General features: G+C 49.5%; 7 protein-coding genes across 7 annotated transcripts; 4 read left to right on the forward strand and 3 right to left on the reverse strand.

The window, feature by feature from the left end:
• Nucleotides 1–1,167: 1,167 nt before the first annotated feature.
• On the reverse strand, nt 1,168–2,136 carry N7458_004242 (SDR family NAD(P)-dependent oxidoreductase; the record flags this gene model as incomplete). Its single annotated transcript, XM_056907624.1, has 2 exons — nt 1,168–1,725; nt 1,777–2,136. The coding sequence occupies 2 exons, from the start codon at nt 2,134–2,136 to the stop codon at nt 1,168–1,170; spliced, it is 918 nt and encodes a 305-aa protein (XP_056768351.1).
• Nucleotides 2,137–2,649: 513 nt separating this feature from the next.
• Nucleotides 2,650–3,929, reverse strand: N7458_004243 (purine-nucleoside phosphorylase; the record flags this gene model as incomplete). Its single annotated transcript, XM_056907625.1, has 2 exons — nt 2,650–3,726; nt 3,801–3,929. The coding sequence occupies 2 exons, from the start codon at nt 3,927–3,929 to the stop codon at nt 2,650–2,652; spliced, it is 1,206 nt and encodes a 401-aa protein (XP_056768352.1).
• Nucleotides 3,930–5,603: 1,674 nt separating this feature from the next.
• On the forward strand, nt 5,604–5,993 carry N7458_004244 (nuclear transport factor 2 family protein; the record flags this gene model as incomplete). Its single annotated transcript, XM_056907626.1, has 1 exon — nt 5,604–5,993. The coding sequence occupies one exon, from the start codon at nt 5,604–5,606 to the stop codon at nt 5,991–5,993; it is 390 nt and encodes a 129-aa protein (XP_056768353.1).
• Nucleotides 5,994–7,230: 1,237 nt separating this feature from the next.
• Nucleotides 7,231–8,741, forward strand: N7458_004245 (uncharacterized protein; the record flags this gene model as incomplete). The annotated part of the gene is made up of 3 exons (XM_056907627.1): nt 7,231–7,471; nt 7,554–8,363; nt 8,416–8,741. 3 exons carry the CDS (start codon nt 7,231–7,233, stop codon nt 8,739–8,741), a joined length of 1,377 nt encoding a protein of 458 aa, XP_056768354.1.
• A 1,722-nt stretch (nt 8,742–10,463) lies between these two features.
• Nucleotides 10,464–11,887, forward strand: N7458_004246 (FAD-dependent oxidoreductase; the record flags this gene model as incomplete). The annotated part of the gene is made up of 2 exons (XM_056907628.1): nt 10,464–11,453; nt 11,528–11,887. 2 exons carry the CDS (start codon nt 10,464–10,466, stop codon nt 11,885–11,887), a joined length of 1,350 nt encoding a protein of 449 aa, XP_056768355.1.
• Nucleotides 11,888–12,257: 370 nt separating this feature from the next.
• Nucleotides 12,258–13,492, reverse strand: N7458_004247 (pectate lyase family protein; the record flags this gene model as incomplete). The annotated part of the gene is made up of 5 exons (XM_056907629.1): nt 12,258–12,722; nt 12,787–12,872; nt 12,929–13,014; nt 13,077–13,303; nt 13,376–13,492. 5 exons carry the CDS (start codon nt 13,490–13,492, stop codon nt 12,258–12,260), a joined length of 981 nt encoding a protein of 326 aa, XP_056768356.1.
• A 1,328-nt stretch (nt 13,493–14,820) lies between these two features.
• N7458_004248 (isopenicillin N synthase family dioxygenase) lies at nt 14,821–16,197 on the forward strand (the record flags this gene model as incomplete). Its single annotated transcript, XM_056907630.1, has 6 exons — nt 14,821–14,961; nt 15,016–15,168; nt 15,242–15,322; nt 15,389–15,775; nt 15,850–16,029; nt 16,093–16,197. The coding sequence occupies 6 exons, from the start codon at nt 14,821–14,823 to the stop codon at nt 16,195–16,197; spliced, it is 1,047 nt and encodes a 348-aa protein (XP_056768357.1).
• Nucleotides 16,198–16,243: the final 46 nt, after the last annotated feature.

Consider the following 16,243-nt stretch of genomic DNA (forward strand, 5'->3'; position numbering starts at 1 on the left):
GTCGAATCTACCAGCTGCATTCCCCAAAACAAGCATCTTCCATGCCGATCGTGTTTCACAGCCCCTTCTCTCCTTCAGCGCCACTTGGGAATGTTCGAAACCCCCAAAATTCCTTCTAGATTGCAGCTAGCTTATCATTGAAATGAATAATAGAAGAAACAGTCGGGGTATGACCGACCGTGTGAAATCGCAGGACTTGCCTATTCCGGCGACTGGCGAGCCTTGGGAAGCCTGAGGTTGCATTCTCATTATGGTTAGTCCTCTACGAGGGAAGTGAGAAATAGTGGAACTGTATCCTCAATCTTGCCTTGATGTATATTCCTAGATGATATCAACCTACTCTCTCGGCGAGATATGAAACTACCTTTATGAGCAAGGTAATCGAACGAGGCTCATCCCTAATCCAAGTCTAGTCTCCCTGTCTCAACCTAAGAAAACAGAGTTAGCATCAACAAGAAGACGCTGCATAAGAAAACAAGCACGAAAATTGAGCGCTCTTTCAGAACCATTCATAATCACTGCCCTGCAGGTCTTAAGCATTCCAGCAGGGTCATTTCGGCGAGTGATAGGTATCATCATAGAGCAGACTTCTTCTGGCACGTATACTCGACTTACCAATCAATTGACATTAGGAAAAACAGCTATCTTATTGTGATAGTATTCAATCTTGTTACCGATTGATGTTCCCTCTGAGAACCTCCTTTTATATACATCGTCGCCTCGGAAGCCCGGTCAACATCTGTATCCGACCTCACACATTCCCCTGGGCCGACGACAATTAACGACCCACGACTACAGTGCATACATACTAAAATTGAACCAATCAGACCATCCAAAATGAATGCTAATTTTGACGTGACTCATGAACTGGCTGGTATAGTTACACGTTCGTATTTGCCGACTCATCCTGCGCGAACAGACCCTCTCACTTTCCTAATTGGGTGCCCGCCCCCGACTGTCAATGCCAGTCAAGCTGCCAAGTATGATCTACTACCAACATACCAAGAATCAAAATTTACGAGACGAGGAAATAAATACGTGTGTTGTTTGTATTGACTCATAATTCACGTATATCGCATGTTTTGTCCATAGTCCATGGCTGTGATGGCCAACCACCCAAACAAGCCTGTCTTGGCAATGCCCCTGTCTAACCGTTAACGCAGCTAACTAGGCACTTCGGGCCTTAGCATCCGCCTGAATAGTCTCTTCAGCACGACTCTTCCACTTCTCATCCCAACGAGAAAGTGCTGGTCGCCCTTCAATCACATCATCGCTTCCCCATTTCATACGTGCCTGATCCAGCGCCCAAGTAGTCTCGTCATCCGGACAGACAATGTAGAATGAATTTAACTCCAGTCCCTTCAGCAGTTCATCTGCCACTTGACTAGGGTACCATGCCCCGGACGGCTTCTGGACTTCTGCCTCGTTGGTCGGGCCGACGTTACCCATTAATCCCGTCCATGTCCATCCGGGAATCAACAAGTGGGCTGAAATATGGGCGGTGGCTGGATCAGAGCGTAGATCGTGGGCGAGATGTTCGGTCAAGCTCTTGATTGCTGCTTTGGAGGCGTTGTAGGCTGGGTTTCCTCCGCCAGGCGGGTTGGTGATGCCTTGCTTTGACCCTGTGATGACAATTGACTTGGGGGATGGTGATTCGGGAGCGCGCAGGATGGGCAGAAGAGCTTCGAGTCCGTTGAGTGGGCCGCGGACGTTGGTGTCGAATGTCTTTAGTAGCTGTTAGTAATATCCAGCGGTGATTAGGCCAGTGAGACATACTTTTGACCAATAATCACCATCCAACCAGGGATTCATGCGACCGGAATCCTGTCCCTGGGGCTTATATCCTTTGCCTGCGTTCAGCACCACCAGGTCGATGGATGGGAAGAACGTAGCAATTTGTTTGGCCGTCGCTTTCCAGATCTCAATGTCGGCGACATCAATCACATATGCCTCCGTCAGGAGACTTGGGTTGAGGTCGTGCAAGACACTCTTTGCTTTGACCAAGTTGGTCTGATCGATGTCCAACAGGGCGAGGTGCATCCCTTTGCTGCGGCAGAGTTTCGCAATTGCGAAACCTACTCCTGATGCAGCACCGGTAATTAGAGCTGTCTTATTTGGCTGGATTACAGAACCCATGATGATTTAGAAGTATAGTCAATTTCTTGTTTGTCGAGGATTGCGAGGGTTGAAGGTGAGAGAAGGCGCGAAAGAGGGTTTTATTTGGAGAATTGGAGATGGATTACCCCAACGCTCATTCCGATGTCATCACGGCGTTATCGGAGTTAGTGCGTATTGTGTGCATAAGCTCAACATTGTCAAGATGGGACACTGCATTTCTGTCTTTTTTTCGATTCAGACTGCTTCTTCCTTTCGGGTTCCTAGACTTCTAAAATTTATACTAATGGACCCTCTGTTATCATCGCCGAGGCTTGCAGAATGCTTGTCTACTCTACCCATCCCCGGACTTGCAGCTTACCAGCACAGGCACATCAGTTACGGATACATGAGTAAATTGTGAAAGATTTGAATTAGTCTTGATTTATTTGATACAGATTATATACTGCGGGCCCAGACATGCAAATGTCCAGTGGATATTGAAGATACGTCATGTAAGTAAGTGATCAACAATCTACCACGCAATACGCCCGCTTAACCACGTCGTCGGAGGCGACGACCCTCCATGCTCCGCTTCTTAAACGCACCGCTCTCTTCCAGAGCCTGGGAAGTTCCGGGACCAAAGTCAGGCTGACCACCCAAAGTGCCAAAGATATCACCAATGTAGTTAGTGGGCTTCACGCCCTTGGCGAAAGTCTCGTCCCAACCCTTGAGAATACCCTGCACCACCTCAATGCCCGCGTGGTAAATGTTCTCCAGGGCGGGCTCGAAGCCACCCTGGTCAGCAAAGAGCAGGTTATAAGCCGCTGAGACGCCGGGGTAGGGACGGTCAAAGTCGGAGGCAGTGCGCATGACGATGATACGGGCAAAGTCGGTCAGCTTGTGGGCGGAAGCGCGCAGGAGGACTTCAAGGGTAGCGTTGTCCTCTTGTGCGGTGGAGCAGTAGTCACCGGTTCCGTTGGTGAAAAGCTTGGTGGTGTTCTCAAAGGCAGTTCCCAAGATGTTGCCGCTGTAGTAGACGTCCGAGGTAGCGACATCACACTCGACAACGCTGGGAGCTAGGGTGGCAGCCTTGTATTCTCCACTCGCGTTGGCGTAGTGGGCACGGTAGGATTTGGCAGCGGTCGAGTCGGACAGCTTGGCCTTGCGGGCGAAATCAGCGGCGATGGTGCGGAGAGCAGCGTTGACCTCAAAGACTTCAGTGCCGTAGATGCTGGTGGGGTACTGGTCGGGGAAGTCGGCGCCCAGTGGGATATAGCTGGTCGAGTAGGCTGCAGAGAGCTCCCGAATGTCGATCTCGTACTGCAGAGCTACCTGGACTGCGTACCGAGCAAAGGTTGCAGAGCCGGTGGTAGCGCGCTTGGGGTTGATACCGGCGATGCCAGCCACGAAGAAGTAGGTCTTGGTCAGGTCGAAGAGGGGGGAGAATGCAACGGTAGTGACGGTAGTCGCGGCATTGATCTCGGATTCACCAGTGATCATTTGGCAGACCTCGTAGTCCTTGGTACAGTGGACATCCGGGTAGAGAGGAGAAAGACCGGGGATGGTGATGTTGTGCGACAACAAGACAAACTCGGGGATGTTCCACCAGGCCTGGGCTTCTGGCTCGAACTATACATATCATGGATATCAGCAAAGATCTTGGACTGGTCCAATTGACCTGACAATTGGTATACGAATCTTACCATCGAGACAATGAACACCTTGGGAGCAATCTTGTCGCCATGGTGGGACGAATCCTTGGCCGCAACCTGCGCGCTGAGCGTGCTTCCAGCGAGCAGCAGCGAAGTCACCAACTTCTGCAGGGAGAGCATCTTGGGCAACGATAGGAAAGATTGTTGTCTGACTGTCTAACTCTTGAGATGCCCCGCCTGAGGAATTGGTCCAGTTTTAAATCCCCCAGAATTCATTCTGACCAAAAAAAAAAAAAAAAAAAAAAAAACCCCACGGTGCGTCAGGAACGGCATTGTTACGGTTTGCATCAAGCAAATCCCTCCAGTGGATCTCCAAGGCACCCAAAAAAGAAGCGAGCAGCGGAATGTACCTGACGAGATTTGGTCGAGGATGGCGATAGCAGGACTGATTGGCGTCGTTGACGGACCAGCTCCATCAGCTCAGCCCCTCTTTGATAGGAGATACACCACTCACTGGAGGCTTAACTGGGCTTGAATTTCCGATTTCGCTTTTCTAGCCAATCGCGATGTCGAGTGGAATATTGTTATCTTCAACGCGGCTGTTATCGCACGCCCTTTTTGTTATTAAGCCTCGGAGCGTGCCGGCAGACCCACTGGCGAAGAGAATTTCCATGGCATTCCGTTGGGGGGAAAATAGACGAGGAATTGTTTCTAGAACGAGAGGAAGATGGTGCGATAAGGACAAGCGCTATCAGCATGGTTCCTTTCAGTCAGCTTAGTAACGTCATATAACGTTAATGGATATAGATGTCTTAGATGGTGATAGCCTTTCACGATCGAGCACGCTTTCACGGGACGCTAGACGCTAACTGATTCCAGCAGGATCATATCCTGACGTCGAGCGAAGCAAAACATGAAGACGGAGTTGAGAAGAACTTATAGCCATATCCAGTATGTCAAACTGGAGGCCATTGACAATGGGACAATCAAAACGTGATTGCGTTGCTTTCATGTACAATAAAGAATCAAAGTGTTTCTACCCCGGCCCAATCAGTTCAAGCCTCCTCCTTATCTGGATGATATACCTACGGGGTCTTTTCATCAATAAGAACAAACCCATAGCCTTCTTCCTCAGATTGTATAGACTGGCACCATGGATGGAAAAGCCCCGCCTATTGCACTTGGCCATGGCCCTTTTGGAAATCGTCAACGTGCCATGGGAGGAAAGAACTTGAACATCCGCATCGACGTTAAATTCCTAACAGCAGGATTTGAATCTGCCCTTGTGGTTCTTGCCACGAGGACACCCGAACTCATGCCCAGTCGGCATCCATGGATGGCTATGCCAACTACCAGACTGTGTTATCCTCACTACCCGCAGGCGTGTACTCTGCCGACAACGAGATGAAGGACAGAACAACGCGCTATGACGCGCGGGGCTCAAGCCACCATGGCTAAGGGCCCGGACGTTGGCGTGGGGCATGACGCATGTCAAGAGGGCTATTTTGGGGCGATTTAGAATTCTGGTGACAGGATTAGAGGCTGATCGTCGGGGATTTTTGGCAAGTTGGCTTCCAACGTCATTTTCCGTGACGTCATTTTAATATATCGGGATGGGCTGCACCACAGTACCAACCCAGTCATTAAAACCACATTGGATTCCCCCTTCCCAAGATCATAACTCCTGGATAAGTCTTGATCGTCTCGCTGCCGTTTACAAGACTGTATATTCGGTAAGTTCGCCCGATCGGAGACGATAGATTCGTGGTTCTCATGGCCTAACTAGAAGTTGGTTGTTAGTCTCCGTCTCTGCTTGACCATATTCGACCCTCTCTTGTCTAAAACTCGCCCATCATGCCGTCGATGTACGATCGAATCCGTGAGGATCTCCTATTCAAAGAGCGTGCTCTATGGACCGCTCTTACCTCTGCCGATCCAGCACCTGCGGTACAGAAGTTGTGCAACCCCGAAGGCAACCTGATGTTTCCACAAATGCCAGAAATCTTGACTCTCGAAGACGAATCCAAGTTCCACGAAGCATTGAAACCACCGTTTCATCGATTTGACGGATACCAACTCGACAATGTTCGGGTCGTTATCATTGATCTCATGGCGGGCGCGGTGACATACAAGGTCCGCGCGGTGAGAGGGAAGAAAGAATATCGGGCGACATGCTCAACCACATGGGGCCAAGGATCAGATGGAGAGTGGACTCTCTTCTCTCACTCGGAAACACTGCAGTAGATGAAGCAGGAGAGGCGTGATGAAGAACTTGGGTTGCAGGCAATCGAGCGTCCTATACTTGTGAATGGTAATATGATGTCACGCGTTACGAAATATGAACCAATTCATATATTTTGCATTTACTGGGGGTTGGAGCGCCCATAAAGACCAGCTGCACCGTCTTGTTCTTTCCGGGATTTACTAGATGCTGTATTTGAGTGATTAAATCGATCGCCAGTGCATATCCTTCTTCGATCGGCGATTCAATAGTGCCCGACTCCCGGAAGAGCTGATTGGCTGTCACACTGTTGTGCGACACATCCTGCCAATGATATTGCTCCGAGGGTACTTTCAGGCTCAGAAGAGGCTGTCGACCAGCTGTTCAGTTCCATGATTTATCAGTTTCAAAGATGCAAGGGATTGTGTATGCACCTAGTCGTCCTTGTGAATAGTGCAATATGCAGCCAGATGCCAAGATCATGCGGCTCCGATTCACTTCTTTATACTCTGCCTGTTGCGGATTACTGTACCGAGTACTATAGCTATTTTGGGTGTGTGTATTCCTTGGGGACTTCGGAGCCGATCGAACTATAATTGAACTATGGCTTGAAACCCAAAGGCCCTGGCTAGTCTCATCGAGAGTCTAGCCTCTTAGGTTGTCTGGGCTTGGACGATAAAGTTAATTCTTCACGGGGTAATCGACCTGATGGCGGGAAAGCTACTGACAGTGCGATCGATTTCCGAAGTACGACCGAATATTGCTTATGTGTGTGTTACTATACAAACTTTGAAGGCACATTGACCGCCCTCTTTTCTTGGTTGGCTGTATCGTATTGTCGGTACGTGTAGCTGCTTTGCTGTGTCCCAGAGATATTCTACCTAGGCGCAATTCGCCTCAGTGATCAAAAATGATCGCCAATGCGGGTTTTCGGCCTGCACCTCCCTGCACGGGGCGGTTGAAATAATGATTGTCGATCTTGTAATTGCAGTAAGATAAAGAAGGGGTAGACGAGTAGGTCGCGGGCTTCTCTTGTAGAAATCCTTCTCCATATTTTGTTACATTTATGCCTTCAAAGCGAACAGCGCTTATCAAAATTCGAGACGATGACAAGATTTCGAGGTCGGGGGCCTCCATGGGGTCACAAATGGAGATCATCCGAGCTCTTCATAATCACCGCAACTGCAACTGCTTTACTGACTGGTACGGGCCGGAATGACCAGAGATCGCTGGTGTCATGGCTGATTCGTTTGGGCAGATATGTTCCTGCATCAATTCCTTGTCTCGATCTTGCCTTTTGTTCTGGAGCATCGACTCAGTCTTGATCCCTCACTCATCCAGCGAGTGAGTGTTGCTTTGCTAGCAGAGAGTGCTCTGGTATCATTCCTCGTGACCCCTCTGATTGGTCGCTTTTCTGATCGCCTGGGTGCACGAACCTGGCTTCTGGTAGGGTTGCTTGGGGAATTAGGTGGCTCCATGATCATTGCCTTGTCTCATTCATGTAATGTTTTCTGATCTCGGTCATGATCCGTTCACTGCGACGACGTGAAGGTTTTCGTACCTTACTAATATATATGTCTCAGTGTTCACGCTATTCTCTGGAAGATTGGTACAGGCAGTGGCCAATACCATCGTAGGTGTTCTTGGACTCACAAACCTGACAAAAGTCGCCTCAACAAACGGAACGGAGAAAGTGTATGGAGTTCTCACCGTCTCCTTGGCTGCAGGCTCATCGGGAGGGCCATTGATGGCCGGAACAATCTTTGAACTAGCCGGATATTGGACGGCGTGGACGAGCGCATTTGGTGCAAGCCTGATTGGTGTGATCTTACAGAGTCTGATGCTGGTTCAGCCGCAAGACACTGAGTCTGCTGGAGTACAATCGCCCCCTAGAGACGAAGCGGGCGAGGAGACTCCTTTGCTTGTGCCCTCGTCTCTCTCCGAACTACCCGTTCAGTTGAGATCGGCCCAACTCGACTTCCAGTTCTATTTCTGTCTCCTCACCAATCGCCGTTATATTGGCGGAATCCTCAGTTCTCTCTGTTATGCGATCGTGGCCGTAAGCTTCGACACCACGCTTCCGCTTCACGTTGGGGCAGTGTTTCACTGGGGTAGTCTTCCGACTGGAATCCTCTTTTCTGTTTTGCATGGGCCGAACGCCTTCTTCAGCGTGCCTGTGAAGTGGCTGAAAGGTCGGGTCGGATCGCGGTACCCTACTTGTGTCGGGTTTCTCGGGCTTGCACTGCTTCTGTGGGTGGTCGGTACTCCTGGGGACGACCGCTTCCATTGGGCAAACTTGGGGTACCGAGGTCCCATCATCTATGCCTCCACAGTTGCTGCTATAGGAATCTTCATGACTCTGTTGAACGGGACGGGGATGATGGAGGCTTCTTGTAAGAAATCATCGAGTGTCGCGGATAATATCCAGCTAACTATATCTGCCAGACGCGGTTCATGAAATTGAAATTCACCAGCCAGGAAAATTTGGCTCAGAAGCATATTCCCAGGCCATGTTGATCAGTAGATTAAGCTGGTCATTTGGCTTATTTCTGGGGCCCATTGTGTCGGGGCAGCTCGCCGAGAAAGTGGGATATCATGAGATGAACTGTATACTCGGTGAGTACATAAATCACATCACTAAGCTGTGTCGACGGCTCAAGGTATGGAAATCTTACTTCACGCATAGCGCTAACTATACCTCAGCCAGAATGTGTCTGCTCTGCGCCGGTTTTGTAGTATGGAATCTGAAGTCGTCACCTCTCGTCCATTAGAGAGTAACGATCCACCGGCGCAAGGGTGGTGAGATACAGAGTGAGCGTTGCAGTGCCCGCCGTGTTGGATATTAACCGGCGGCAGTCTAGCGCTTAGCTTGAACCCCGGAGGCCCTCCGTTCTTCATGACGCGACATAAGAGAATAGGTCTCGTCAAGAGAATTTCCGCAGGAGTAGCCGCACAGCCTCATCTACCAGTTCAAGCCACCTTGTGAGACCGACCGAGGTACCGATCGGGCGCTGCCCATCGTGGCATCTCGGGGCCCCGTACTTCTCGGGAATCCATACACAAAAAGTCGATTTCCTTGTTGGTCAACCCTCTGAAATTTTATATCGCACGCATGAAAAATGTGATTTCATCCCTTTTACGCTCCTTGATTTCGACAGCTTCACAAGTTTGAACCAAGACCGACCCACTCTGCTTCGAAGGGAAACGTGCATGCATCCGTCACTAACTTAGCGCAGTTTCAATTCTGCAGAAAGGAATTGAGAGAAAATACCGAGGTCCGCCTCCTTCCGCTAGATATTGCAGATGCAGAAAACGTGGACTGACATGGAGCAATAGTCGAACCGTTGAATTAGAATATTAAGAAGAATCTGGACGTCTGCGCGGAGCGTCATGTACATCGCAACTTCCAGCAGACGTATCTCCTGCATGAGACTTTTCGCAAGGCAGGATAATCAGATCGTCGAGGAGAACATAGCCAAACACACTTGTGGGGCACGTCATTGCAAGACAGAATAAAGAAGTGCATTCCATCACCGGGGGGGGGGGGGGGGGGGGGGGTGATACTGAGACAGGCAAGAGGCACGGTCGGAGTGGAACTAGTGGGACTTTGACGGGGCCTGACAAGTCAACCGGGTCTAACTAACACAAATAAAAGTTGAATCATGGGTATTTACTCTGTGCTACTACTGGACGGTTTAATTATCCTGCCCTCGCTTGGTCTGGTCTTTTTTGTTAGTCTCGGAAAGCCCATCCGGTTCCCAACGGTCGTTCAAGATGTCTTTTTGAGTCGATCCCATTCAAACTCCGCCACTCGTGCGATGGAAAAAGAGCTATCTGAAGCTCTGCTCCCTATCGCTCGCCTTCGTCCAACTGTTTCTCGGCTTGACTCTCCATCCACTGCTCAGGGCTGACTAGGGGTTATCCGTAGTCTGTTTGCTTTGTGACGTATCATCTGGGCTTTATTACTTTCTTTGATACTTTTCCGTGATCCGGCCGTGCGTCAAGAATACTCCGGACTTGCGCGCTCAGGCAGATCCACCCAGTTCCATGGAACATGCTTTTAGGAGGCAAATGCCGAACGATCGCCTTTCCGGCCGAGGAAACCTTGATTGTTGTCTGGTCGCTGATTGATTGGCGTAGAGTGATTATGGAGTCATTTCTACGTGAATGAACAAAGTGTCGCTCGTGTTCCTTGTGCAAATTTGTCTAACGTGGTCTGGGCCAGCGGAAAATTTTGCAACTGACCTGACAGCTGTTATTGAACTTTATATATATCGCGTCAACCCCTTCCTCCCATTACGAGACACTGGAGAGCCACGCCCATTAAGTGCATTGAATCACCAAATATAAATCATCTCACTATTTGAACGTCCAGTTGACGGCCTAACACGACTTCTCCCTGTCGCTACAGCTCAGGCGACTCTTGTTGGGCCCTCCCAAGATCTTGGCCAACTTGAACCTGGAAGATTTGACGAAAGCAAAGTAAAGCCATGATGGACCTTCCGCCCAGTCCACCACGCGAAATTGCCATAGTTGGCGCAGGTATTGCCGGCATTACCTGTGCGCTTGCTCTCTCACGAGAGCTATCCCCCTTCGTACCCAACCTCAACATCACAATCTATGAGCGACATGACATTTTATCTACATCAGGCGGTGCAATCAATTTAGCTCCCGTCGCACAGCGACACCTGGCACAGCTAGGAGTCCTGGACGAGCTAGACCGCATGGGCTCGGAGGGTGGGGCCGAAGTGGAAGCTGTTGAACTTTTCTCGATGCGCTCCAGTCGTTCAATTGGCTCAATTGACTTTGTTGATCACAATGGCAACGGCTTTGGTGGATATAAAGGCCGTCGCGTGATGCGAATTATCCTCTCTGTGGCCCTGATGGCGGTGGTAGAGAGGACTCCCAATGTCAATATTGTCTTCGGAAAGAAAGTGATTGGTGGTGAAGAAATTAGCGACAAGGCCGTTATCCATTTCAGTGATCAATCGGAAGTCATTGCAGATCTTGTTATTGGCTGTGATGGCGTCCATTCCGCTGTTCGAACCCGCTGGGTTGATCCTGATAGCACGTCTCAATATACGGGCATATCTTTCTTGCAAGCTACTATTCCCGCAAGCACACTCTCGAGCCCAATGCATTTCCGATCATCTGCGTTGAACATTTCACGCCATGGTTCGATGTTGACAAGCTTCTGTGATCGTGACCATGAGCAAATATTTGCAGCTGCGATTGTGCAATTTGATCAAGCCGATTTGAGCTATCATCGCCTTGAGCCAGGTCAAGACTGGGCGACGAAGGATCGAATTCTGAGGGGTTTGCGATACGAGATGCGAGATCGGTTCTCCAAATCTGCGCTGCCCTGCATTCGGGAGATGGTGGAGAGTGAAGCGGATTGGATGCTTTATCCGGTCTATCAAGTTCGGCCTGGGGGAATATGGTGTATGAACCGTGTTATCCTGCTTGGCGATGCAGCACATGCGGTAAGTCTCTGATGGCATGGGACGAGAATACGAGTCACAATCTCCGTACTGACTGTAACTAACTTATGATTTAGATGCCACCTCGGGATGAGTCAGCAGCATATGCCTTGGACGATGCTATCCTCTTTGCTCGAATTCTGGCTCGTTACCGCTTGGAACCTCTAACAGAGGTCTTCGATGCATACGAGCGACTCCGTCGGGAAACGATTAACCGCGCCTTCATAGAATCCCGTCGAATGTGGGATAGAAACCGTGATATGGGATTTTTGGAAGGCCGGCTCAAAGAGTGGATGATGCCCTTCCACATTCGAAGTCACCGCGATGAACGAGAGAGTGCGTGGGAGTTTGACGCTACCAAGATTTTGCTTCCGACACCAACCCCAAGCGAGGACTTGGTGTCGTTGAATTCATTCCTAAAGGAGGGTACTGCATGAGTGAAAATTTATGATGGGATATCTCCTTGGGTCGGTTGGGGTGTATGAATGGATTGCATGGGTGGTGAACTGCTTCGGACTTATGGCGTGATACCCTAGAAAAAAATGGTCTAAGTAATATCTGTAATTAATTCATTCGGGGATTATGCCTCATGGCTGATGTTTCTAACTCTACCCCAAGAGACAGTACATTTCACTTTCATGGTCGCGTAGAGAGAGTACATTGAGCTGATATCAGGCTTACGGGAAATAACGTAGATTTTCGAAAGTTACAGAAATCACATTCCGGTAAATCCTAATTCTGCACTCAACATGTTCCCAAAACCCCAATATGTCCCTACGCAGGCAACCTATTGTGCGATTAGAGCCCTTAGAAGCTCAGAGTCTGACCAGCAGTACCGATAACAGCACTCTTGACGTTTCCGGATCCGACAAGAGTGTAGGAGTAGGGCACAGATGTCAAGGTTCCGGCCTCAGCAGTGTTCTCGCCATCACCGAAGTCATTGTCATTGGCGACAGCATAGCCGTCATCGGTAGAGTAGAGAGGCTTGCTGGAGCCAACGAAGGTGTTGGACTGGACAAGGACTTGGGCACCGTCACGAGTATTGATTCCGTCGTTGACGCTGTCAAAGTAGCTGTTGTAGATGTGACCAGTGCCAAAGCGAATTGAGGGAGTCCGGGAGTTGATGTTGTACCAGTAGTTGTTGTTCTGGGTAACGTGCAGATGCCCGGTGTCCTCGTCGCCGTTGTTGTCCGAGTGACCGATCAACGAGGCCTTCCAGTGGTCGTGGAGGTAGGTGTTGGAGACCGTGACGTAGTCAGCTGCGTGGGTGATCTAAAAGATTCTCAGTCTACGTTGCTCATGACTGATCATTAGGACTCTGCTGAATACTACTCACGTCAATCAGACCATCGTAGTAGTCCTTGTCATGATCTCTGTCGGATGACACGTCGCAGTGGTCCACCCAGACATTGTTGGAGTATTCTGAAAGACATTAGTGGCGAATTTTTATCATAGTGGGTGATAGGATAGAAACCCACGAATGCCGATAGCATCTCCGTTGTCAGCCAGCACCTTGGAGATGCCAAGGTTGCGAATGATGACGTTGGAGGCCTCCTTGACAAGACTAGACATATGGTAAGTAAATTAAACCCCCATATGAGGTCCGAAAAGGGGGATGGTACTCACATGCCAAAATTCACCAGCTTCGCACTCGAGTCCTTACCGATGATGCTGGTGTTGCTGCCCACACGAGCTTGATCGGCAGTCTGGGTGATGGTGCCACTGACAACCACAACCTTCTTGGCATCTCCCGCAACTGCGGCCGTGAAGGCTGCGTATGAGGAGACGGTCGTCGTAGTACCACCAGCACCGCCAGTAGTGCCCCCATTCTCGCTGGCGTAACCGGTAGCCGCCTAATTCTCGTATGTCAGTGGTATTGTCCAAAAGATGCAAAGCCAGGCTATATCAACAAGACTGTCACTCACGTCGTTAATGCTTGCGCGCTTGACGATCTGGTTGTCACTGGTTGCAGTCGGAGCTGCAAGAACAGAACCGGAAAGGCAGCCTGCCAGCACCGCAGTGATCCATTTGGTGGGAGCCATTGTAAGAGAGTTGGAAACGATGATCTGATAGCTGGAGTGTGAATTTCTGAAGAGTCTGAGGAATTTGCTCTAGTCTAGAACTGAGGAGCTCTAGTCGGTTTTATACACATCAGAAGCTCAGGAGAACTTCTATACTAGATCCGGTTATAGTGGACCGCTCTGTCAGAGTGGATGGAATATCTTCTCGGCGGCAATTCCTCCAGGTTAGCTCACGGAACAAAGGATATAGGTGGACTAGGTCATCATAATTCTCCGACAAAAATTGTATCAACTTCACAGTGCCGAGAATTTGCATCAATGCAGACGCTCCCTAGCATGCGTCCGCAGTACCATGGCCTTGGCATCAAAAACATATGTGCAAGCCCCTCCTCACATAGGTCTTGTGGGAAAACAATTCACCATGCAACAGTCATCATATGAGCTTAATTACGAAGTGGTATGTATGATCAAATGACAAGAAATGATCGTCAAAAGGAAAAATCAAAACTTCCACAAATGACTCCGCAGAGGCTCTCGGTTCTGGGGTGCATACATATGCAGCAATGCCAAGACTACTGGGGTTTCATCACGTCGCGGAAGATCTTGGCACGGAAGATGAAAGGGGGGACTGTGCAGGGCTATTTCCATCAATCGATATACCTTACTTATATGCTCGTTGACATCATCGTTCTTGGGCCCGTTTCACGACTGTTCTTGTCATGACTCGGGATGAAGACCTTTACTAAATTGGAAAGGAAGACAATTTGGCTTGTGGAGTTGCTCCACTGATGGCATAATTCTACCATACCCTCGTGCTATATCAAGAGGCTACAAAAGCCTCACTTCAAAAGCTATGGTGGGAGCCTGATCGTATATTAAAAGACAAAGATGGTTATACGAGAGCTTGTGTGGATATTCAGCGTACCTTCTCTGTACCCTTATCCTCTATGACGATGAGCAGATGGAAGAACCTAAACATAGGTGATGCTCTTTTCTCCACGCCTATTGACATGTAGTCCATACCTTTCCATGGTCAGATTTGGGTTATGCAGTGGGTTCTAGAAATGTATCCGTCTTCGAAACGTGCAGAGTAGACTATAATGTAACTCAAGTCGTGAATGTGGCTGAGTAATAGTGGCATTTGTGGGGAAACAATCACGACATCACCTCGGCATCTGCGGGGGAACGAGTCACCAACTTCCACCGGCGACACTCCTCCTTCAAGAGTGACCCTGCCACGGCAATTTGATACCATTCCACCACCACAACCCTCTAGACGCGTATAAGCTTAATCCTTGGCACGAGCTCGCTGAGCCAGGTATATTGTGACGCAGGCCGAAGAGATCGAAATGTCGGGGACATTCTCATCAGTGCCTCAAGTGGATTACTCTCGTCTGAACGACCCTTCTACAAGAGGCGATGAACTGGCCAAGCTTCGAGAGGCAATATTTGTGGTAGGATTCTTGTACTTGACAAATACAGGGCTGGAGGTTGGCAACTCACCTAAGTTTGAAATTCATGGACAAGGACTGACTGAGGAATAGGATCTGATACGCCGCACGCATGATGAGATTCCGCGGCTGTTCGATTTGTCTGACGAGACCAAGGAGCAGTGCAATATGATACACTCTCCTTCTTTCCTGGGCTACACTCGTCTTGGAGCTGAGACCACCGCAGCCAAGACAGATATTAGGGAAGTACGTAACCGTTCACCATTCGAGATTCCCTTTTTAATATTTATCAACGAATGCGGAGATTAAAACTTTCTAGCAATATGACTTTGGGACCCCTGGCATGAAGGAATGGACGAATCAAGATCCATTCTGGCAACGTCTTGAAGGCCCCAACCAGGTAAATTCTCCATGAATTCAAAGTCGGATAGTCCTCGGCTGTTTCAGTTGTTGACTAGTGATCCAGTACCCTGATTCCCCTGGCGCGCAAGCGCTGGTGGAGGAATACATTGCCAAAATTGACGAGCTAGCCCAGAGATTCGTCCATCTCGTGGCAGAAAGCCTGGCTCTTCCAGCCGACACCTTTGATGACTTCAAAGGCAACATGAGCCGACTGAAGTTTGTCAAGTATCCTCGGTCGGCACCGAACTCTCAAGGTGTCGGTCCTCACAAGGACTCTGCGGGCCTGTTTACCTTCCTCTCCCAGGACAATACTGGTGGATTGCAAGTCTTGAATAAGAATGGCGAATGGATTGACGTTCCTCCTATTGAGGGCAGTTTGGTGGTTAATATTCAGCAGGGATTTGAGGCCATTACTGGTGGAGTGTGTGCTGCCACCACCCATCGCGTCATTGTAAGGAGGCTCTGCACTCGTGGACCAACCGTTTGGAAAGAGGGAAAGAAATGCTAACGAATTCACCTTCACAGGCACCAACTTCCCGCACGCGATATAGCATTCCCTATTTCTTGGGCGTCCGCCTGGACTTGACACTGAAGGAGCTCCAGGAGTCCGCTGCCCACATTGTGCAACGCATTCCCGCGTCCGACGACCGGAAAAAACGAGCAGTGGACGTTCCCAGTGAATTCCTATCTCCTCTATACTCTTGCGTGAGTTATGATACCTTCCTCCAACCCATCAAATTTTATCTTGGTAGGCTCACCATGGTTTAGTTTGGCGAGGCACACTTGAGGAATCGCATCCTCAGCCACCCTGACGTGGGCCGACGTTGGTACCCCGAGTTGTACGCGAAGTATTCCCAGCAGGTTTTGAAGTAGACAGTGACGTGATTTGAAGTTTTCAAATAGCATCAGTGGGCATATT

Source organism: Penicillium daleae (assembly GCF_028827525.1).
Source record: "Penicillium daleae strain IBT 16125 chromosome Unknown utg000004l_segment0_segment0, whole genome shotgun sequence".
Taxonomy (NCBI): Eukaryota; Fungi; Ascomycota; class Eurotiomycetes; order Eurotiales; family Aspergillaceae; genus Penicillium; species Penicillium daleae.